Source organism: Mytilinidion resinicola (genome assembly GCF_010093595.1).
Source record: "Mytilinidion resinicola strain CBS 304.34 unplaced genomic scaffold BDZ99scaffold_5, whole genome shotgun sequence".
Classification (NCBI taxonomy): Eukaryota; Fungi; Ascomycota; class Dothideomycetes; order Mytilinidiales; family Mytilinidiaceae; genus Mytilinidion; species Mytilinidion resinicola.
Window position 1 is genome coordinate 383,886 of NW_022985441.1, and position 20,717 is coordinate 404,602.

At 54.3% G+C, this 20,717-nt stretch overlaps 7 protein-coding genes across 7 annotated transcripts; 3 read left to right on the forward strand and 4 right to left on the reverse strand.

The window, feature by feature from the left end:
• Positions 1 to 284: 284 nt before the first annotated feature.
• BDZ99DRAFT_555888 (uncharacterized protein) lies at positions 285 to 4,316 on the forward strand (the record flags this gene model as incomplete). Its single annotated transcript, XM_033727172.1, has 1 exon — positions 285 to 4,316. One exon carries the CDS (start codon positions 285 to 287, stop codon positions 4,128 to 4,130), a length of 3,846 nt encoding a protein of 1,281 aa, XP_033579857.1. The 3' UTR covers positions 4,131 to 4,316.
• Positions 4,317 to 4,759: 443 nt separating this feature from the next.
• Positions 4,760 to 5,633, reverse strand: BDZ99DRAFT_244234 (uncharacterized protein). The gene has a single exon (XM_033713621.1). The coding sequence runs from the start codon at positions 5,507 to 5,509 to the stop codon at positions 4,937 to 4,939; it is 573 nt and encodes a 190-aa protein (XP_033579858.1). The 5' UTR covers positions 5,510 to 5,633; the 3' UTR covers positions 4,760 to 4,936.
• Positions 5,634 to 6,268: 635 nt separating this feature from the next.
• Positions 6,269 to 8,327, reverse strand: BDZ99DRAFT_507089 (MFS general substrate transporter; the record flags this gene model as incomplete). The annotated part of the gene is made up of 6 exons (XM_033724217.1): positions 6,269 to 6,759; positions 6,867 to 7,567; positions 7,644 to 7,803; positions 7,858 to 7,917; positions 8,037 to 8,115; positions 8,202 to 8,327. 6 exons carry the CDS (start codon positions 8,325 to 8,327, stop codon positions 6,269 to 6,271), a joined length of 1,617 nt encoding a protein of 538 aa, XP_033579859.1.
• A 1,187-nt stretch (positions 8,328 to 9,514) lies between these two features.
• On the forward strand, positions 9,515 to 10,407 carry BDZ99DRAFT_507090 (uncharacterized protein). Its single transcript, XM_033724218.1, has 2 exons — positions 9,515 to 9,927; positions 10,042 to 10,407. Exons 1-2 carry the CDS (start codon positions 9,641 to 9,643, stop codon positions 10,094 to 10,096), a joined length of 342 nt encoding a protein of 113 aa, XP_033579860.1. The 5' UTR covers positions 9,515 to 9,640; the 3' UTR covers positions 10,097 to 10,407.
• A 513-nt stretch (positions 10,408 to 10,920) lies between these two features.
• Positions 10,921 to 16,190, forward strand: BDZ99DRAFT_437624 (uncharacterized protein). Its single transcript, XM_033717590.1, has 4 exons — positions 10,921 to 12,914; positions 12,961 to 15,232; positions 15,301 to 15,605; positions 15,673 to 16,190. The coding sequence occupies exons 1-4, from the start codon at positions 11,103 to 11,105 to the stop codon at positions 15,823 to 15,825; spliced, it is 4,542 nt and encodes a 1,513-aa protein (XP_033579861.1). The 5' UTR covers positions 10,921 to 11,102; the 3' UTR covers positions 15,826 to 16,190.
• Positions 16,191 to 17,072: 882 nt separating this feature from the next.
• BDZ99DRAFT_517203 (uncharacterized protein) lies at positions 17,073 to 18,799 on the reverse strand (the record flags this gene model as incomplete). The annotated part of the gene is made up of 3 exons (XM_033725154.1): positions 17,073 to 17,530; positions 17,624 to 18,269; positions 18,413 to 18,799. The coding sequence occupies 3 exons, from the start codon at positions 18,797 to 18,799 to the stop codon at positions 17,073 to 17,075; spliced, it is 1,491 nt and encodes a 496-aa protein (XP_033579862.1).
• Positions 18,800 to 19,361: 562 nt separating this feature from the next.
• On the reverse strand, positions 19,362 to 20,711 carry BDZ99DRAFT_507093 (DNA glycosylase). The gene is made up of 3 exons (XM_033724219.1): positions 20,589 to 20,711; positions 19,748 to 20,516; positions 19,362 to 19,655 (listed from the first exon to the last, which is right to left on the reverse strand). Exons 1-3 carry the CDS (start codon positions 20,660 to 20,662, stop codon positions 19,638 to 19,640), a joined length of 861 nt encoding a protein of 286 aa, XP_033579863.1. The 5' UTR covers positions 20,663 to 20,711; the 3' UTR covers positions 19,362 to 19,637.
• Between the last annotated feature and the right edge of the window lie 6 nt (positions 20,712 to 20,717).

Genomic DNA, 20,717 nt, shown 5'->3' on the forward strand with positions numbered 1-20,717 from the left:
CCTAAGCCGCTGTTATGGTCTCCCGCGTCGTAGCTTGACCTGCTGTGCCACGCCTTCATTGCCAGCGGGCTTGCGCACACTCAAAAGATCTTACTTGCTGCACCGCAAAACTCTGCCATCTCGAAGTTTCTTCTTTTCGTCTTCTCAAGGGTGCTCCTCGCTCCGCCGCGGTAGACGCTTCTCGAGTTGCGCGCCTACCTTCCACCTTCGCCAGCAGGACAACAACAACCCACACCACCTCTACGTCCGCGCGCCGGCAACGCCTGCGACATATCTCCGTCAACATGTGTTACTACAATTATGTTTACCACGCCAATTGCGGCCATCAGGAGTTCGTTCTTGTGGACTACTGTGATAAAGCTCCACGCATTCAGGAAGAACGCGTCCCAGACTCACAGCGCGAGTCCCGGCAACCGCGACCGCAACTGCCCTCCGGCCGATCCTCTTCTATGCCACCAGGAAGGAGATCATCGCGTGAGGCTCCTTCGAGACCTCGAGACGACACCGATCTCTTCCACGTCTCATCCACAACCGTCACGCAATCAAACTTCAGCTCAGCATCTACATCATCAGACCGTGTCGTCCTGTCTGCCCGGAAATACTCTGACACAGTATCCTCCGCCCAGACAACACCCTCCATGGCTACCGCCTGCGAGTCAGAAGCCCTCCCAAGTCAGGCACCTCACCCAACATCATTGGATAGATCGACCGCATCGGTTGAGTCTCAACTGGATATCGGACAGCAATCTGCTTCTATTACCGACAGATTCTCAGGCTTGACAGTATCCATCGAGTTTGGGGATTCCGCTCTCTCGAGTTTTACGACGGACATTTTACAGAATGATGGCAAGGTGAAAGAAATCGTGGCTCGTTTCGAGTCGGGAAAAGGGCAGCCTTCCGGAGAGATCGGAGACATGGTCTCTGAAGATGATCTGGGCGCAAAAGAAGAGTCTCCTGCCAACGATGGTCGCTCCGTTTCTGACGCTCTCACCGTTCACGAAGCGCACCCCAGGACCCATCACACCGACTCGCAGAAAATCCAACCAGTCGACTCTCAAATGGACGCCTTGGAAGCATCTTTGGATGAGCTTGTATGGTTGGGCAGCCCAACGGGTGAGCCTACGAGCCCACTGTCTCAATTCCCTACTTTTTCCATGCCGCCGGGTGAGTCCACATCCCCAACGTACAGCCCTAATCCGAGAGCTAACGCTCTAGTTTTGGAAGCGCCTCCTACGCTCACTCCCGCGTCACCTTCAATCGACATAGCTAGCCCTGTGAGCCCTCGCAAATCGGTATCCCGCCGCCCAACTGAGTCCAGAGGACCACACTTGGAGACTGCCCGGCGAGCTGCAGCGCGTGAATCAAAGCATTCGTCACCAATTGAGCCGAGCAAGACGGCGAAAGATCGCCAGAAGGCGATCAAAGGAAGGCGGGATGCAGTATCACGCAAGGAAAATACCGCTGAGGCATCGACTTTCCTTGCAAAGGAAGCTTTGGATCTAGTAGAGGGAGATAGCAGACCTGCTGAACATCCGCCCAAGCATTCAGATTCTCTGTCCAACAGAAAGCTGAAATCTATGCCTTCGAAGAGTGTCCTCAGAGATTCTTCCTCCGCGTCCCCGGCTTGCGAGACCCCAAGACGATCGAACACGATTAAGATCACTCTCTCCCCCACGCGGTCTACGATTTCCTCCACCGCGAAAGAAGCTAGTTCTCAACCACATTCTCCGCTGGAGTCGCTGTATGGTACTGCGCGAGGTTCGCCAGTGAGTCATGCTTCTGAAAGCAGCTCCAACCATAGCTATGCGACTGCAGCGGAGAATATTCAAGAACCGAAGCCTTTCCCTGAGTTGACCTTTGCTAACGTGGAATTGTTTGAGCAGAGCATAGTGAAGAGCCAAAAGGCCGCTTCCCAAGTGAGTACCGTCAAGCCGCGGAAGGTTGGACGGCCTAAGCTTTCTGTGGTCACTTTTGGATCTTCGGTCGACGAAACCAAGGCTCCGAAGCCAATACAGCTGAAATCGGAGGTGCCCCAAATCACGCCATCCTCGCCAGGGTCTTGCATTCCCCAGCCAACGACTAGATCTCGCCGCTTGACGGCGGATTCATCTAGCGCACGATCTGATATCATGGGATTCATAAATCGAAGGACAAGTGTACGGAAGGCAAGCTTCGGCACTGAGACTAGTACCGCCTCAGATTTCCACGGCTCTGAATATCGCATTCCTCTCCCAGAATCAGCAGTGCAGTCTCCAGAATTAGAAGGGCAAGCCAAGGTCACTATCAACATCGAGAATATCGCGGTTCCTAAGGGTCGTATCGACAGACTGAGCACTTCCCCTATCACCCGACGAAACGAAGGGGCCATCTTTGACGAAGACGAAGGTGCTGGTGCAATTACAACGCTCAGTGCTGGAACCGCACGTACCAACTCTTCCGGATCCATGCTTTTTATCGGATGCGATCCGCCCGCTGAGGTCTCCAATAAACCCAAAGCTAGTCTTACCTTTCCTGTATTTGGAAAAGAGCCCGTCGGAGAGTATAGTTCTACAAACAAGAAACCGGGAAAGAAAACAAAAGCACCTCCGAGCGACGGGAGAGACAGTCCCACCGGAATGGGCAAGAATGTCCCTGGTGAAGTACGTGGCCGTAAAGCTTTAAAACGGACGACATCATCCACGCAAGCATCTTCGAAGGCTACCGCTTCTCAATCGCCTGTCCCAACCATTCGCAGAGTGTCACGGCTCCAGTCTTGGGCCAAGAGCAAATCCTCAAACACTCCCCTTTCCCGGTCGCCGTCAGCTGGAACTGTTCAGCAAGAACCAGTAGGTACTGTGCAGGAAATAGCCAAGGTCGAACCAAAATCGTCTCTGGGCTCTCTACGGGCAACGGCCCCTGTGTTTGTACCTAAGTTGAACAACGCCGGCTTCGCCAATCCAGATCTTCCCTTTGATGGGCCGCAGGACTTCAGTCAGCATCAAAGCTCATTTTACCACGACACAAGAGATCAAAACCTGGCTTACTCTATGTATCAGCCAGTGCCAACCGCACCAATAGGACCAACTCTTGAGTCTCCTTATCGATCAAAAGCTGATGCAGCTGCATCCTTGCAGCTAGCGTCACATCAGAAGGCTTCAACAGGGCCAGCATCTTACCCTTCCTATCCATCAATGGAGATGGTGTCGATGGCGCCGGCTTACTCGCCCCCGCGGAATCGTAGTCCTAAGAAGAAGCAGAGCAAATACAAGCTAAAGAATAAGATTGACAGGTCTCAGAACGTCGAAGGAACTTTCAAACTCGGGCATTCTTCCCATCCTTCGTATCCGCAGGCGACGATGGATTACCCTATCCAAGATCAGGGATCGCATTTAGGCATTTCCTCTCGTCCTGTCTATCCACAGGCGACGATCGATCACCCTGCCCAATACCAGGGACCACTTCAGGGCATTGCGTCCCTTCATACCTACTCGCAGGCGACATATGATCACGTTGCCGGACGCGCCGAAGACCAACTACCACAATTTGGTCAAGCCGATTCTGCCTTCATCCCATTTGCGACGCAACTTCACGAAGTCGATAACACTCCTTCTCAACTGAAAGACCACGCTCAAGGTGGAACTTACCGGAGGGAGAGAAACGATTCCTCGCCCGGTATAAAACCTGCCTATACCATCGAAACTCTTGACGAATACGTGACGAGATGGGAACAAAACGTAGCTGACCCCGTAGCAGGCTTTACAGGTTCTCCCAGCTCCACCAGAGTCCATGGCGCCATGGGCGACTATCCCACCTACGGGCGCAAGCAGCGTAGTCCACGCCCTCGCAAGCGCCAATCTGACCAAGGCATCGCCTACTACGGTCGTATTGCCGGTCAACGCGTCGCTTCCGCTGGTGTTCCGCTGTCCAGCACGGCTCCGTTCCCGAACCCGGTTCCTCCGCAGTACAAGAGCTCGAGCGTGAATTCTCTGACCCCTGCGGCGACTGGCTCGAAGGGGACTACCCCGAACCGGTATATTGGGTATTCTGTCGATGAGAATAGGGTCACTAGGGCTCCGTGCGGCGTGTATGAGGTGGTGAAGGCGGTGGAGTCGCTGACTACGAGCTGCAATAAGTGCGAGCCTGATCATTAGGTATGTGTGGTTGTTTGCTTCGGCGAAGATTGATGATGGCTGGTGTGGTACGAGAGACTGGATCGTAGTTCACCTGTATCATGGGGGTAGGGCATGGAGTGTGGATCAAGGAGAGAAGCGGACGGCTTTTCTGGTGTGGTGAAGACGGAAGATTCGGAAGTTTTGGTTGAAGGAACGGTTGGAAAGGGTGGTGGTTGGAAAACCGCTTTACCGGATCGACTTTGCATACGATGGAGCATACGACGACGCTTTCGGCTTACCTTTCATCGCTGAGCTTTAGCATACCTTTCATCGGCAAAACTCGACATGATGGATAATCGGACAGCATTCACGGTTCTTATCACCCTTCTTTCCTAAAAAAGACGTCTTGATTACGGCGGAAAAGCGGCACAACAACATGACTTAACAACAGCATGGTTATGTTTCTCTGGTTCTTTCTTTTCTTTCTTTGGAGTAGGGTGGTTATTGTGTGTTCTGTTTATGGTGGGATAGTGTAATGGGTGGAGGAGTGCAATGAGCAGAGGAGGGCGATGCATGGATCAGGGTAATGGGTGGATTAGCACGGTTGTATGATACTCTAATGCAGACTTTAGAATTCACGAGTGTCTTGTGAAGTTTATGCTTGAATTACAGGTATGTTTTGATTTCAGGTGGGCGTTGAGGCTTGCTGTCTTGGTGGAGGTTTGTGATTCGCATAATCGTCGATAGAATAGGGGTAGACAAACTCGCTTCGTTCGATGCCGATCTGTCAATCAAGTCAATCTACATAGTACAGCCATGAGTAAGTGGTGTGAGGTTCTGGCCACTCAGCGTCCAAAAACACTGATGCTACCGCTAATCTGAGTCACGAAACGGAGTCTTCGAATCGGGCAGCGGTGGTCTATGTTGAAGGCGATGTGTTGAGACATTGTAGAGTCAACAAAGGTATAAAGCTGGAACGTGTGAGGAGAACAGGGAAAGGGGCTACGTGTAACAGTACTCGAAAGGAGTTGAAAGGGACTGATAGAGTAGCAAATGGAGATTTGAAACCTTTCAGATGACGACTTATAACCTCCAGTGAAAGGAGTGGCTAGCCATACTACAGTGCCACCGCAAGCATGGATCCCGCCGCAAGAAGAACTGCCGCCATAAAAGCTGGAAACATGGAGCTGAAAGACTTCATTCCTTAGGTCGTCAGCAGGCACGATGAGAGCTGTGGAAGCCCAGCCAACGCCCACGTAGTCCACACCTACGAGAATGGCAAGCCGTGCGAAGACTCGGCAAAGCATCTGGATTTGAAGGTCGGTCGGAGATGTCTGGATCCCAGCCCTGCCCAGCTTCAAGCCTGGTCGCATGATGCGCTCGAATTGGCGGATCTGGTCATACAGCACATCAACCATGTCGAGAGGGGAAGCAGCAGCATTCCGCTCCAAAACAGAGCCTTGAACAGATGGCGCGCAACCAAGGACTTTATGATAGAGGGGCTGGCGGCTGAAGATGTCTCGAAGGCCATGATAATCAGAGACGTGCAGGAGATCGCGGGCATCTTTATGAAATCTTTTCTTCTTGGGCGCGTGGACGGACCTGGTTGGGATTCAGTGGGTCGACGGAGCTGCTGAGTGGGCATGGGGATGGGCGACGGAGACCGTATGGTCGGCCGACCGTGCTGTCGGCACCAAGACGGGTTCACATCACCTCTCGGACCTCGAGAAATCCCAAAATTGTTGATCAAAACGGATTGATAGAAGTCGTCAAAGTTGACAGCCAATTCGGACCTTTTGGTGTGCTCAGCTTAATGGGAACGAAGGAGTCGATTGAATTCAGAATCAATTGGGCAGCGGTCAATTGATCGTATTGACTGCCAAGATTTCGATCAATCTAATTCAACTGAGCAGTCGGTTGGTAGCCCTCAGAGTAGTGCTGCTGACCAAGGAAATATGGCAAAACCTGTATGCCCAGGTGTGAAGTCTGAGTTCGAGCAGCTGAGATTGGATGCGTGCAATATATACCTTCTCTAGCTAGCCATCAGCAACACGACCACAATGCAGGACAAATGAAAAGCCAAAGCGGCGAGTATGCCAGGTATACCAAAACCAACGCTCAATGCCGCCAACGCCCTCAAAATGCCCCAATACCAATGCAGTCACCCACACAGAAACTCACACCGCCCCTTCACCCCCAAGCCCGCCCTCTTCTGCCCTCTTCCTCCCAACCCACCCCCCCATCCACAAAAAAGTCGGCACGGCCGTGACCGCACTCAACAGCCCCAACGACCACCCCATCGTCGCCCACCCCGGCCCCTCCCGCACGAACCCCGCCCACACCGGCCCCACCAGACAGCCCGCCGCAAACGCCATGTTGAACAGCCCATACGCCTGCGCGTACGCGCCTTGCGTCCCGAACCCGGGCTTCCCCTGCGCAAGCTGCGCGCGCTCCTTCGCTTCCACGACGAGCGTGATCTCGGCCATGAAGGGCGGGAACGTTAGCGCCAAGCTCACCCCGATGCAGGCCAGCAGCGCGCAGAAGAGGACTTTGTCGCCCAGCGTATTGTGGTCGATGTAGCGGAGGCACACGTAGGGGGGGCAGGCGAGGAGGAAACCGAGGGTGGCGGGGTAGCGGGGGTGGTAGCGGTCGCAGAGGTAACCTATTACTGTGGTAGGGGTGGGGGCATTAGTGGATGCGTGAAAGGGTTGGGTACGACGAAGGGAAAGCCAGCAAGAAAAACTGGAGTATGTGTGTATAGGAGAGGATACGTACACGGTGCGAAGAAAGTAGGGAGTACGATGGGGAGGAAGAGGAGGCCGGCGCCTGTAGAGTTGAAGTGGAAGATTTTGGCAGCTTGGAGAGCTAGGACAGAGTCGAAAGCGGTCATTAGCGTGGACTGGACGAAAGCACCCCATAAGGCGGCTAGAAGGCGACGGGAGTAGAGGAGGGAGAAGAGAGGGGGTAGGCGTTCTCGCAGGGGCCGTTTGGGGGATGCGATGGGTGGAGGAGGAAGGAATGTGGTTGTCATTGGGGATGGTGGCTGGAGCGAAGCTGTTGAGGCTTTCTTTTCCGTTCCTTTCTCGATGTTCTTCTCTGAGTCACGGAATGGCGACGAGGCAGATGGCGACGAGGCCTTTTCGAAGTCGATGGAGGATCCGGGGTCCCTTTCTTCTTCGTGTACGCCCTGCCTAAGACTCGCAGTTCCGGTATGGCCTGTAACATCTTCGACGTCTGGATCCCACCGCACAGCAACTTTTTTCTCGATGAGCGCCAGTCGTAGAATGATATCCAATCCAATAATGGCATATGACATGCCGAAGACGGCATTGTAGCCGGCACGCGCGAAGACGACCCCGCCGAGGAGGGGACCGACGAGGAGACCCAGGCTCATGCCAAGGCCTACCCATCCCATCGCTTGACTAATAGAGCGATATGGTACAGTATCGGCCAAGAGTGCGAGACCAACAACCCAGCTGTATGACGTTAGTCGTGTCATGACTCGGAGCTCGGAGGAAAGCGGAGAAGGGACAAGGGTGAGAGAAGACCCACACAACGGCGGCAGACGCGCCTTGAAGCACCCTGGCTACCACGAGGACACTGACACTTGAACCGACGTTCAGCATCACAGTTGCACCGAGAAGGGCGAGGAGACCCAGGAGCAGAGGCAAGCGGCGGGAGGAGGATTGGTCGGCCAGCCAGCCACAAATTGCTGGATGGGGCGTCAGAGTAGGCAAGCATGAGAGTTTGGAGAGTGAGTGCTTACGGCAGAATGCTAGTAGTGCTCCTCCGTATACAGCGATGAGGATAGAGACCCAGCTTTGGACTGTTCAAGTCAAACACTACTCTTCTATAAGACGATTGCAAGGCTTGCCACCAGATGTTTGAAAGAAGAATTTGAAGATTCATATTGAAGATACAAAAGTGAGACTGAAAATTGCATACCGTTATCAAGGCCAATACCAACTCTACTTTGCAGCGCAAACGGTATGACGGGTACGATGCTCGAGTACAAGAACATATCCTGGCACACTTAGCGAGCTTTTCCATTTAGGTAGAACGCACCACAGAGAGACTGCGGATAAGAGGGAAGGAAAATGAGTGTAATACAGTAAAAATAGCCAAAGTAATGGTGCATATGATGAACGGTTCTGAAGATCTGATTTTTAAGAACATAGGCGGCTTCGACCTATGCTGCGTCAATGACGACAGCCACGCCGGACGAGATCCTCCCATTGCGAGGCGATATATCAAAGATTAATGAAAGATGAACGTCGAGCCCGATGTCTAGCAGAACCCATATTGACAATAGCAGTAAAGATTGCAAGCAGCGACCGAGGGGCAATATGTAGCCATCATGACAGCGAAAAATCCGAGGCCCACTTGCCAGGCTTGCCCACAACGACCTTGCATGGGATCGGCTAGATGGTGCGTGAGAGGACGGCGATAGGCACAGTCATGGGTTAGGGCCGGCACGTTGACGGCGCTTCCGAGGTGGGCAATCATAGCTGAGATCGCCGGCTGCAAGATTGCACATTGGAATATTGTTTTGCGAGAGTTGTCGCAGCCGTGACGACTTCGGTGTTAGTGATAGAGACGAACCAGGAGATGGAGAGAGTCGTGGAGGACGGAGAGCGCGCGGTTGGGCTACGTGAGAGCGCCACAGCTTCCCCGGCCGTGCGTTCTTGTCCAGAACGGCGGGACCACGTTTTTGGACATAATCGTGGCACGACAATGACCTTTGAAATGATTAAAATTCGAGGGATAGTACATAGGTCAAGCTGCTCGAATCTATCGAGAATAGTGGCACTTTGAAAGCCTGTATGTGTCAGTGCTGTCCACGCTTCAGCAAACCCCCGGCGCGTAACTCTCGTGTCGTCTCTGTAGACTATCGAGAAAGTCGCTGGCGAAGACAACAAGAGGGATCAGCCTGGAAGAGCGAGAGTAAGCGAGTACTGCCGACGAGGCCTAGGATTGGAGGATTTTTGTGAATGTGATAGACTTCTTGTTTTGCCCTATTCGACAGGTATCCACCTATTTAGCCCCAGTTCAGTCTCCGCTATATGGCCATGTGACCGTGTTCAGATTCAAGCTATCGTCAGGAACATCAACATATCGAAACACCACCATTTAGCGTCCGCCGTTTCCGGACAATAAGGTTGGTCGATCTCTTTCGGGGCGTGATAGACAGCCGTTGGCTTCCCCTGTCTCGTTCGTCGTCATCTGTCAGTTTTCGTGTCTCGTTGGCTGGCATGGTGGCGTGTACGAAGTATTGAGGTTGACTCAGATACGCTCCAGAGGATCAAAACGCTGAGTCGGCGAGGCCGTGAGTTCAGTCCGAGTTTGTTCGTGTTCGATGGGGAGAGATGGAGTCGACTTGCTTTCGGCATTGCACGTGCCAGCAGGGAAGACCCATGCTTCAGCGCGTCTCATCTCCAACCTCTGAATACATCCATCACGCCGCTCTAATCCAAAAGCAGTGACTAAGACCCTCAGCCCTCCCTCTGCTTCCTCGTCCTCCATAGCCAGCTTTACGCTACATTCCCACAATGACATCTGCCTTAACCCGCTTCACCCTGATCTTCTACACTCCCCCCTCGGCCCTCGCCGCGTGCAAAGCCGCCATATTCGCTGCAGGTGCAGGCCGCTACCCCGGGCCTGGGAACTACACCGAGTGCGCGTGGGTTGCAACAGGCACTGGGCAGTTCCGGCCTGGCGACACAGCGAATCCGCATATCGGGAAGGTCGGGGCGCTAGAGGAGGTGGAGGAGGCGAGGGTGGAGACGCTGTGTATTGGAGAGGAGGTTGTGAGGAGGGCGGTTGCGGCTTTGAAGGGGTGAGTTTCAATTTTCAATCCTCTATCGCGAGAGAGGTTTCCCGGGAAGCGACCGTGACATCGGCGCATCAGTCTTGATACAGTGCGGGTCCACTGGTCTGACAGTCATTCTAGAGCTCATCCGTACGAGGAGCCGGCATATGCTGTCTATAAGATTGAAGACTTCTAAGCGGAGGGCCTGCAACCATGACATCTTGGTTATCGAAACATCTTTCATCGACAGGGTTGCCCTGGTCCTCTCTAGGGTCTTCATGAAGGTCTGCTGCGCCGTCTTTACGAAGCCTAATTGGCAGATTGCTTGACTGCTTTCTCCTCGCTCAAAGCTGTTTACGAAGAAAGCTATGATAGCGATGAACGAGATTACCTTGTTATAGTAGCACGTCCATACTTTCCTCTAGGCATTGGACAAAAATGAAGGTTCAAGCCTCGAATCACGTGACAGGCTGGATTGCTTATACAGTACTCAACACTCGGAACCGTGGAGCTTTCTTAACTATACTCCGACCTCGCATTCGGTACAACCATTTGGCTGCAGGCCGACACGCGCGGGCTGTTTTGATATCCGGTGCCAGGAGTCTTCAGACGGCAGGGAGGTCTCAGATGGCCGCGGCTGAAGGCATCCAAGCTTCGAATCCCGGACGTCAATCTGATGTGGCGAGACGACGAGGACACCACCGTGACCCTACCATGATGCCATACACGAACAGCTGAATGAAAAGCAAGCCCCGCCCACGCGTTCGTATCATCGAGGCGCCGCTTAGAACTCAGCTGTGCTGTGTAGAGCCAGCTCTGCGCGTCTCTCGTCTCCCTTCCACGACGTGAATTTATTTGTAGGGGTTGCGCGCGGCCAATGCTGCTAGACCTCTTCCGCTGTAGATCGGGCAGATAGCCGTGCCGTGACTGAGAGTCGAGACCCACGGGAGATGCGCTTCGACTGCCGGAGACGCGCAGCTTCACCAATTCACTCCGTTCCACCTGCCACCTGTTCCACATGCCCCATGCCCGCCCGCCGCATGCTCTGGTCACCCCCCGCTGCAGCGTGAATGCCACCCGCCCAGCTTTCCGCCATCGACTAGTCTGGCCCCGGTAGCCTCCGCCCCGCCGCTCCTCCAGCATTCCTTGTGCGGTCCACGCCCCTCGGACTGCGTCGTGACTCCCCGGCGACAGCTAACCACATGAGCCGGCAGGTGAAAAGCATCTTTACAGGATCCTCCGCTGCCAGCTCCAACCCCACCGAAGCTGAGAACCGCCGCCTGAGCACCCCCGAGTACCAGAAGACCCTCCTCAATCACGCCGATCCACCGCCCTCGACCTCGCATCCGAAGAAGCCGTCCATTGTACCCGCCCCTTCATGGCCGCCCTCAAGCACTGCTGAGCAGCCTGCCCGTCGCCGGCCGTCAACGGTATCAGCCCACCCAGCTGTCCCCGTCTCCGGTGGGCACTTCACCACCCCGTCTGCGCCGGGTCGAAAGCACCCATCGCATCCAGACGACGTCCCTGCGACCCAGACACCCTCGAGCGAGCCATTGCACAAGCGGCGTCGACTCAATGCCCGCCCACGGTACTCCCTAGACCACTTCAACTTCCCACTTGGTGTCAACGCCAACGACCAGCCGCCGTCGCCGCTCTTCTTCTCGAACAAGGGCAGGAAGAGGCCCCAGCTCCCGCCTCGATTTTCCAGCGGAGAGGCCGCGGCCAGAATGCTGAGCAACACACGGAGCGAGGACACGGGCATAAAAACCGTGACGTTGGCGCGGGGAACATTCAGCGGGCTCAGTCCACCAGGAGCAGGCTTCACAAGCGTCCCGAGTGGGGATCAGGACAGCATTGCAGGCACGTCGTCGCCAGACAGCAACAGTGATAGGAGCGGTCTCCTCCGCATACTCGGTTCAATTGGCATTGTAGAATTGTTAGAGCAAGATCAACGACCAACTTTTATTGTCGACATCGGAGATGCGCCTTCAACGCCAGGACCATTGCAGATTATCTTCGCCAACTCTGCCCTCCGTTCGGCGCCAGCTCTAATTGAAGTAGTGACCGGGAAATCGCCAGAGGCTTCGCCATCAACTCCCCTTGCCAGTGCTTCACCACAGTTTCGGGGATGGCTGATAGGCACTGTCGCACTGGGCGATAGCCCTAATGTTCACCCTCCCCCGGTGGAGCACGGAGGAATGATATGGCAATGTTCGACCATAAGAAAACGACTGCGAGTGGTCAGCGGCAGCTATTCTTCTTCCTTGTCTCCCAACCTGCCATCTAATAAGCCTCGCAAAGGCAGGACTGTTACTTCTAGCTCTCAAGAACCAATGTCGAGTAGTCAGGACCCTTCCTCAGGATCTGTAGGCCAGCACACTACTTCTAACGAGGAGCCCCAAGATTATTTTGGTTCCACGGCTGCTCTACCACCCACGGCAGATGATCAAGGAATAGAGAGTAATGTCCCAGTAACCACCATTGAACACGCTACGAATGGCATCGACGATATCGTCTTCAATGCAACAGACTGGGGCAATCCCAGCGGCGGCCCTGAAGTCCCACAAACTCTTGCCGCATTTTCCTCGTTTGCAGAGTCCGTAGCCCGAGCAACATCAGCGATAAATAATGACTCATTATCCAGTGACACAAGTAATGTACCTAAAGAGATGGGCTTCTTTGATTGGACCCGTCTCCCTATAACAGACAATCTACCGCGACATATCCAGTTTGCACGAAGTATCGATTGGGCGTCTACACCCCTCGGCCCAATCGAATTCTGGTCCTCCGATCTTCGGCAGATGTGTAATCTGATAATGGCCAGTCCACATCCAGCAGCAATGTATTGGGGAGATGACCTCGTAGCTATCTACAACGAGGCATACGTGATGTTGGCCGGACAGAAGCATCCAACGCTGATGGGGCAAAGCTACAAGGACGCGTGGGCTGAGATTTGGGACGAAGTGAGGGATGTGTTTGCGAATGCGAGGCTAACGGGCGAGGCAACAATGAAGGTTCGTTTCTTGTGTGCCTTTTGGAATCAGTCGCTGATCTTGTTAGGATGATGACTGCCTATTCATCATGCGCAACGAATATCTAGAAGAAACTTACTTTTCCTGGTCGATAATACCAATGGTGGGCGGCGATGGCAGCGTCATGGGTTTATATAATCCCGCATTCGAGAAGACGAGGCGCAAAATTGCCGAGAGGCGCATGCTGACATTACGGGAAGTCGGAGAACGCACTGCAACCGCGCGAGATATGAAGGGATTCTGGCGTCAAGTTCTCGGTGCTCTAGAAATTAACGAACTCGACGCTCCTATGGTTCTGCTGTACTCTGTTTCCGACGATTCAGATAGCGATTGCTCGTCTATCCATTCCAGCAGCCTTCTGGGAACGAAAGTCTGCTATTTGGAGGGTGTACTAGGAGTACCCAAAGAACATCCAGCAGCTCCAGATCACATCGACTTAAAGGAGGGGAACGAAGGGTTCGGGCCCGTCTTCCGCGAAGTTATGAAAACCGACAAGCCGGTATTACTCGATATTGGAACTGGAGATCTCCCTGCGAATATGATGGAAGGACTAGACTGGCGCGGATTTGGTGATGCTTGCCGACAAGTGGTCGTTTGCCCTATTCATCCCACCACTGGCGAATCGATACTTGGGTTTTTAGTCATGGGCGTAAACCCCCGAAGACCGTACGACGATGACTACACCTTGTTTGTCCAGCTTTTGTCCCGACAGCTGGCGACTTCGCTGGCCTCGGTAGTCTTGTTTGAAGAAGAAATACGGCGAGGGCAAAAGGCGGCGAAGTTGGCCGCAGAGGATCGAATAAACCTTTCGGAACAGCTCGCAGCACGGACTCAAGAAGCAAAGGACAGCGAAACAAGATTCACCAGGATGGCAGAATACTCTCCTGCAGGGTTGTTTATTGCAGACTCTGAAGGCCATATCACGTACTGCAACGACACGTGGTATGAAATTTCTCGTGTGCCTAGGAACACTAATAGCACGGATAGATGGATAGAATCGGTCAAAGAGGAAGATCAAGCACTAGTCAGAACTCTCTGGTTAGAATTGGTTGAAGAGACTAGATCGATCAACGTCGAATTCCGATTCAAGGCCTCGTGGGAAGACAGGAACGGCAACAAGGGTGATACTTGGGTCCTGTTCAGCGCTTTTCCAGAGGTGCACGCAGCCGGGATGCTCAAGAGTGTCTTCGGTAGCATCACGAACATTAGTCAGCAGAAGTGGGCTGAGGGATTCCAGAAAAGGAAGATGGAGGAGGCGGTTGAGCTCAAGCGGCAACAAGAGAACTTCATCGACATAACGAGCCATGAGATGCGCAACCCTCTTAGTGCTATTCTGCAGTGCGCCGACGAGATTTCCAGCTCGCTAGGCGACTTCAAGTCCACAGGAAACACGGGGATCCCAACGGACATTGTAAACAGCAACATCGACGCAGCTCAGACTATAGCGCTTTGTGCGCAGCATCAGAAAAGGATCGTCGACGACGTGTTGACGCTTTCGAAGCTCGACTCAGCAATGCTCATGGTGACCCCCGTGGACTGTCAGCCGTTGACGGTAGTGCAAAAAGCCTTGAAGATGTTTGAAGGAGAGGTCATGACCGCTGACATTTCCATGGAATTCGTGATCAGCGAATCCTTCAAGCAACTAGACATAGACTGGGTCAAGCTGGATCCTTCACGAGTTCTCCAAGTTCTCATCAACCTCACCACAAACGCAATCAAGTTCACAACCACAGAGTCGAAGCGCACAATCACCGTACGGGTGTCCGCATCACGCGAGAGGCCTTCAGCGAGCGATGACTCCCCCGTCAGTTTCTTCCCCACACGATCCAAGCGCGCGGATCAGACCAAAGGGGTTGACTGGGGTACTGGAGAAGAAGTATACCTGCAATTCGCCGTTCAAGATACCGGCCGGGGCCTCAACGAAGCTGAAAAGAAGCTCCTCTTCCAGCGCTTCTCGCAAGCTAGCCCCAGGACCCATGTCCAGTACGGAGGCTCGGGGCTGGGCCTCTTCATATCTCGCGAGCTCACCGAGCTTCAAGGCGGCGAGATCGGCGTCGCGTCTGAATCCGGCATCGGCAGCACCTTCGCCTTCTACGTCAAATGCCGCAAGACCTCGCCGCCCAAGGACCCCACGGAGAACATGCACGTGTCACTCGCGCGCGCTAGCTCTGACGCCCGCGCCAAGGCGCGACAGGAGCACCCCAAGGTCAAAGACTTCGCGGCGCCCAAGGGCACGCCCGTGGACAACATGCGGCAGAAGCGGTCCCATCTCACCGTCTTAATTGTCGAAGATAACCTAGGTTTGTTTTCTCCTCTCCCCCTTCCATATTTCAAATCCCAGCTAAAACATATCCTCCTTCCCCGCCAGTCAACCAACGCGTCCTCCAAAAGCAGCTCAAAAACCAGGGCATCACGGTGCACGTTGCCAACCACGGCGGCGAGTGCCTCGACCACCTGCGCAAGTCGCGCTACTGGCACGAAAACGGGCCCGAGGCCGTCGAGCTCGGCGTGCTGCTCATGGACCAGGAGATGCCGGTTATGGACGGGCTGGAGTGCACGCGCACCATCAGACAGTGGGAGGCGGACGGGAAGCTGCGCAAGCATGTCCCGATTATCGCCGTCACGGCGAATGCGCGCAGTGAGCAGATTGCGGCGCTCTTGGATGTGGGCATGGTGAGTTCGCTTCGTCATTTTTCATTGTGAGGAGAGAATAGCGGCTAAAACGCGTATGTGCGTGCAGGACGACGTCGTCTCCAAACCCTTCCGCATCCCGGAACTCGTACCCAAGATCGAGGAGCTGGGCGCCAAGTACCCGAATAGCGCGGAACCGTCGCCGCCGCCGCCGGGGGTTGAGGTGCCGAGTCTGCTGCTCCACCCGGCAGCGGCGTTATGACCAAGGCGTTTCGAAGATGCATTTTACTTCACTTTGACAGGGCCCTGTTGCGGAATCTCTCTTCCTCGAGTCTTTTGATCACAGCAGCGCTGTACGGGCAAGCGTCCGCGGGGGCGTTCTCGGACACTCACCTAATAGGCTTTTACGTTTTGCCAGTTAGCGAGGCCAAGGCCGTCAGCTAAACATTTTCCAACTTCTCCCCTTTTCTTTGTGTCCATCGACTTCTCTCAGGGCGTCCCAATCTCGGCGTTTTTTCGCTTTTTCTTTGAAGCATGTGACATCTATGTTTCAGCGACTATATACACGCATTGGGCCGGCTTTTAATCTCAAATCGGGTTCTTCAATGGCGTTTCCGGGGGGCCAGGGGGGGGGGGGGGGTGAGCTATACGGCTGGCTTCTGTGGTGGTTCAGTGTGGATGCGAGAGAGAGGGGGAAGGGAATTTGTCAGGGTTGTAGAATAGGGGCGAGGGAGGCTGTGGGGTTGGGAGACTGAGATTGGAGTAGAGGAGTGAGAGTAGGAGTAGAGAAGATGTTAGATGAATGATAAATGGGCGAACAAGCTCGTTTCTGATCATGGTCATTGACTTGTGGGGTTGGCGGCAGAGGGGTGCGATGTGAAGTCGTGGGTTTGGAATAGGAAAGGGGTTGTAGAGGGAAGGGGGGGTGGCTTCGTGAGGGTAGTTGAAGGGAGTGGTTGAGCTGGTGAGTGTATGACTAGTGTCGGCGGTGTGAGTGTTGAGTCGATGCTTGGCCTGGTATGTCTGAGTATTCCTCTCTTCTCGTGGCGTATTTGGTCGCATACGCATCATGGTTTGGACTCTAGGCTTTTGGAAGGAAAGGTATGATTTCATCTACCTAGGGGCATCTCCCTTTCATACCATCACGATCATTTTGCCTGCCTTCTTGGGGCCTGGGGCAGTTCCGCAAAGTCGGTGCTCTGGGCCGTGGGCGCTTTGGCTATCGGCACTCTGGGATCCGTAAAGCACACAATCATAAGCCAGCCGCTCCTTTGCCCATCGAATGCTATTGCCATTGGAAGTATACATGAAGAGCCTCCAACGGCTCCCGCTTCCCAGGCCCAGCCATAGCTTGTCAACAAAAAAGCAAAGAGAGGGAGAAAGGAAGGGGTATCTTGCTCTCGCTCGCTATGCCGGCTCTATGATGTTGAAACGGAAACAGAGCAAAGGAAGCCCGGATCAGGGAAGGAGCAACATGCATACCCGAGGTAGCCAAAGTCGGGTCCAATTCTAGCAAGCGAAAAGTTTTTCGAACTTTGCGCGCAACCACTCTTCTTCCGCCTCGACATACCCTTCCGTGCCCAGTCGCAGGATATGCTCATCCTTGCGGGTGCGAGGGATGAGGTACTCCAGGATCTTGAAAAGAACTTCTTCCATAAGCTTCCCATCGCCGATGGCGAACTCGATCGCGCTGAAGAAGTGACTCTTGGGTGTGTAGCGCCACGCGTCGCTATCTGCTCCGCAAGCTTCCTTCATGTACCTAGCGTAGTCCTCGCGGTAGCTGGCGAGGTGGGATGGCGACATGACATTTTTCGCTGGCCACTCGTACATCACTCGCCAGTCGGCGCTGAGGAAGTTCGGGTAGCAGGGCCATCCGAGATAGATAGGGAGAGTTTCAGCTCGGTCCCAGTCGATGAAGGCAGTGACTGTGCCATCATCAGCAACAAGAGTATTCTGCCAGTCAAAATCTGGGAACTGGTCAGCGTCTTCACAATCATGGCAAAATTCAGATCGCATTTGTGCACGAAAGGTAGCAAGTAAGGAACAGGATGTGAACATACCTGGTGGAGCGAGGACAAAGGGCTCAGGGGAGGAAGGATCGGCCTTCGCGAACGGAAAGTAGTCAAACATCATAGCGTAGAGCATGTACATGCCCTTGTGCTCGTGATGCTTTTGGGCGGAGGCTCCTTTCTTGTCCTTGGCGCACGTCTCCTTCCACCACTGATCGAGCCGGTATCGTAGCCACTCCTGAGATGTCGCGTAGGGAGGAGTGATTGCGTCGTGCTTATGCGTTCCGGTTTTGTCTGGGAGCCAGCCAAAGTTGCGGTTGTAAGATTCGCCGACGTATGGAGTTGAAATGCGCTTTTCCAAAGATATCGGGAAGCCGTCTGGAAAATGCAGAGTGCCCATCTTGTCAAACTTGAGATGGCGTAGTGCACTCACACCCTCCGCCAGTGTCTTCAAGATATGCTGTCGCTTTGCTTCAAGCCCAGCTGGTGTCAGCCCCTCGTCTTCAAACCAGACATGGCTGGCATCTCGTCCGTCGACTGCCGTCATGATCATGTATGGCGCCTTCATAGCGTTCTTTAGGGTGTTGTTTACATGCAGCATGTCAGGTATCCGCATCTGACTGTTCTCGCGGATATATCGGACGGTGCACGCTTGCGACAGGAAATTCTTCGCATGCATCTCGCTCCAGTTGGGGCCCTGTAGATTGAATCGTATCAACGAGATATCGTCCATGGTTGGGGTGCCAAAGCAGGGAAACACATAACAGGAAAGTGCGGTTTTATACGATATCAAACAATGGAACGAGAACTTCGATGACAATGAGTTGCAGTACCACTTACCCATCCGCAAGCTGGTATGCGCACACAGACGTCCCATCCATCGCTGTATCGGATAATCAAGGCGCGGTTGTTGAAGCCCTCAGCATGAATTTTGACAGTTGCAGTGATGTCGCCAGGCTCGGCGATCGGAAATTTCTCATCTGTATCATCCAGCTCAGGGTAGAGGCGTCGCCGGTAGGCAAGCGCAACCTCGAGAGCAGCTTCGTCAGGGATAGTGAGGATAGGGCCCCACTTGAGCGCGTCGAACTCGCGGTCTTTGTAGGAATGGCCGAGATCGAGGGCAAGAGAAGACTCAGATCGGTCGTCTCCAAAGTACAGGGAACGGTGGAACACTCTCTTGGTCAGGCTCACGAGGTTGTCGAACGAGGATGGCCGCGTAGGACCCATCTCTGGGCTGGTGAGCAAAGGGGAGCCGCGTGGCAGATGAAGCAGAGAAGGAGCAGATGGAGAATTGAAGAAGTTTGAAGAGAGAAGAGAGGAAGCCGAGTGTTTGATGTGTGGAGGAGAGGGTGACGCGGCAATGGGAGGTGCGTTGCTTGAGTGAGGCAGGCGCGCTAGTTGTTGACCTCTTCAGACCACTGACTCTGCTGCTCCTTATCAACCACCTTATCGAAGAGCGCATAGAAGCGGTAAGCATATCAGTATGCCGACTATGGCACGGTGATGGATAGAATCAGCAGCATTTCTAGCTGAGATGCCGAGTGTCTGAGACTTTCCGAGGTTTCATCACTCACCGACACCGAGCTTTGAGAATCAGGCCCCCATCCTTAGGTATTCCGTTTGACTTGGCTAGCCAGCACTGTAGTACCTCAGAATGTGTCGTGAGTTGTACAGATTCCTAGCTTGTCGAGGCTGGTACCCGTTCCTGTACTGCGTCACGCCTTGCCTTCTGCCTTACCAGAAAAGATGGCAAAGAACACTATAGATGCCTCTCTATAGCAGTTGTACCATTTCTCTGCAGCGTAGTACGTCAGGGATTACCCAAGACCATGGAGCCTTATTTTTATAACCACATGTCGGTGGTTTGCTTTCGAAGCTAAGGAGAGACCTATGAAATTGATACAGACCGTCGTGGGTAACTGCCCTGGTTTGCTTCCTCGTCGAGATCGCACCCTTGATCTCGCCTAATTTTCCAAGAGATCTCTAAATTAGATTGCTTTCTTGCCAATCAGATCATACGCTGCCGGCAATGAGCACGCAAAAATACAACGCCCAAAAGTCTCTTCTACGCTCCAACGACTACCTGGGCACTCAGTCACCATCATTCCCCTTCGCCAACAACCCGCCCTCCGTCCCCCCCATCTTCCTCAGATACTGCCTCTCCCCCTCTCTCACACTCTCCGGCTTGAACCCCCTCTCCTCCCTCCTCTTCTGCACCCACTCCCCAAACGGTCTCCAGATCGCCTCCTTCTCCGCCGGCTTCAAGCTCGCCGCCAGCCCACTCGTCGTCGTCGCCACAAACACCCTCGCGCCGGCCCACGCGCCCCCATCCTCCGCCTCCCCACAAATTCCCATATTCTCCCGCTCCGCCTGCCACCCGTACGCAAACTCCTCCTTCTTAAACCCCCGCCCATACCGCCACCGCCACACCCCCTCCCAAATCCCCTTGCCCACGATGCACACCGCCTCCGGCCTGTACCGCCGGAACTTCTCCTCCAGGATCTTCGTCCCCGCGGCGATCTCTTCTTTGCTCAGCTCCGCCGCGTCTTTGCTCGGCCGCGCCACGATGTTCGTGTTGCCCATGCAGTATTCCGCGGGCAGGGAGCGGTCTTCGGAGGGCGACAGTCGCCGCGGGGTGAGCCCCGAGCTGTGCAGCAGCTTCCAGAAGTGGTTCGAGGGGTGCGCGTAGGCGTGCCCGGCCGTCGCGGTTTGCACGCCCGGGTTGGTGCCGACGAAGACGCAGATGAGGTTGGGTTCGAGGATGTCGGTCAAGGGCGTGAGGTGCGAGTATTTGGAGGGCGCGGCGTATTTGCTGCTTTGGCGGCGCTTTTTGGAGGGTTTTGGGGAAGTTGTAGTGGAGGCATCGTCGGCGGGTGGGAGGACGCGTTTGGGGAGGCGGCGGGGGGTTGGCGTCGCTTTGCTGGGGAATGTTTGGAGAGTCGAGCTTGACGCGTAGGAGAATTGTTGGAGACGGCCGTTGAAGGTTGGTGGTGGAGCTTGGGGCTCGGAGTCTGACGGTGGGTCGAGGGATGTCGTTGGATCGGGCGCAGCTTCTTTGGCGGCGACTTTGACGGATCGTGTTCGTGCCATTGTGAGGCTTGACTTGAGAATTTAATTCAGATGTGTGTGATGCTGATTGATACAA

Bases quoted from the DNA above. Each gene is read 5' to 3' on its own strand.
- BDZ99DRAFT_244234 (XM_033713621.1), bottom strand. From the start codon at position 5,509: ATGGTTGATGTGCTGTATGACCAGATCCGCCAATTCGAGCGCATCATG.
- BDZ99DRAFT_507090 (XM_033724218.1), top strand. From the start codon at position 9,641: ATGACATCTGCCTTAACCCGCTTCACCCTGATCTTCTACACTCCCCCC. The intron at 9,928-10,041 runs GTGAGTTTCAAT...CAGTCATTCTAG, and splicing joins GCGGTTGCGGCTTTGAAGGG to AGCTCATCCGTACGAGGAGC.
- BDZ99DRAFT_437624 (XM_033717590.1), top strand. From the start codon at position 11,103: ATGAGCCGGCAGGTGAAAAGCATCTTTACAGGATCCTCCGCTGCCAGC. The intron at 12,915-12,960 runs GTTCGTTTCTTG...TGATCTTGTTAG, and splicing joins CGGGCGAGGCAACAATGAAG to GATGATGACTGCCTATTCAT. The intron at 15,606-15,672 runs GTGAGTTCGCTT...ATGTGCGTGCAG, and splicing joins CGCTCTTGGATGTGGGCATG to GACGACGTCGTCTCCAAACC.
- BDZ99DRAFT_507093 (XM_033724219.1), bottom strand. From the start codon at position 20,662: ATGGCACGAACACGATCCGTCAAAGTCGCCGCCAAAGAAGCTGCGCCC. The intron at 20,517-20,588 runs GTCAGACTCCGA...CTACGCGTCAAG, and splicing joins ACGACATCCCTCGACCCACC to CTCGACTCTCCAAACATTCC.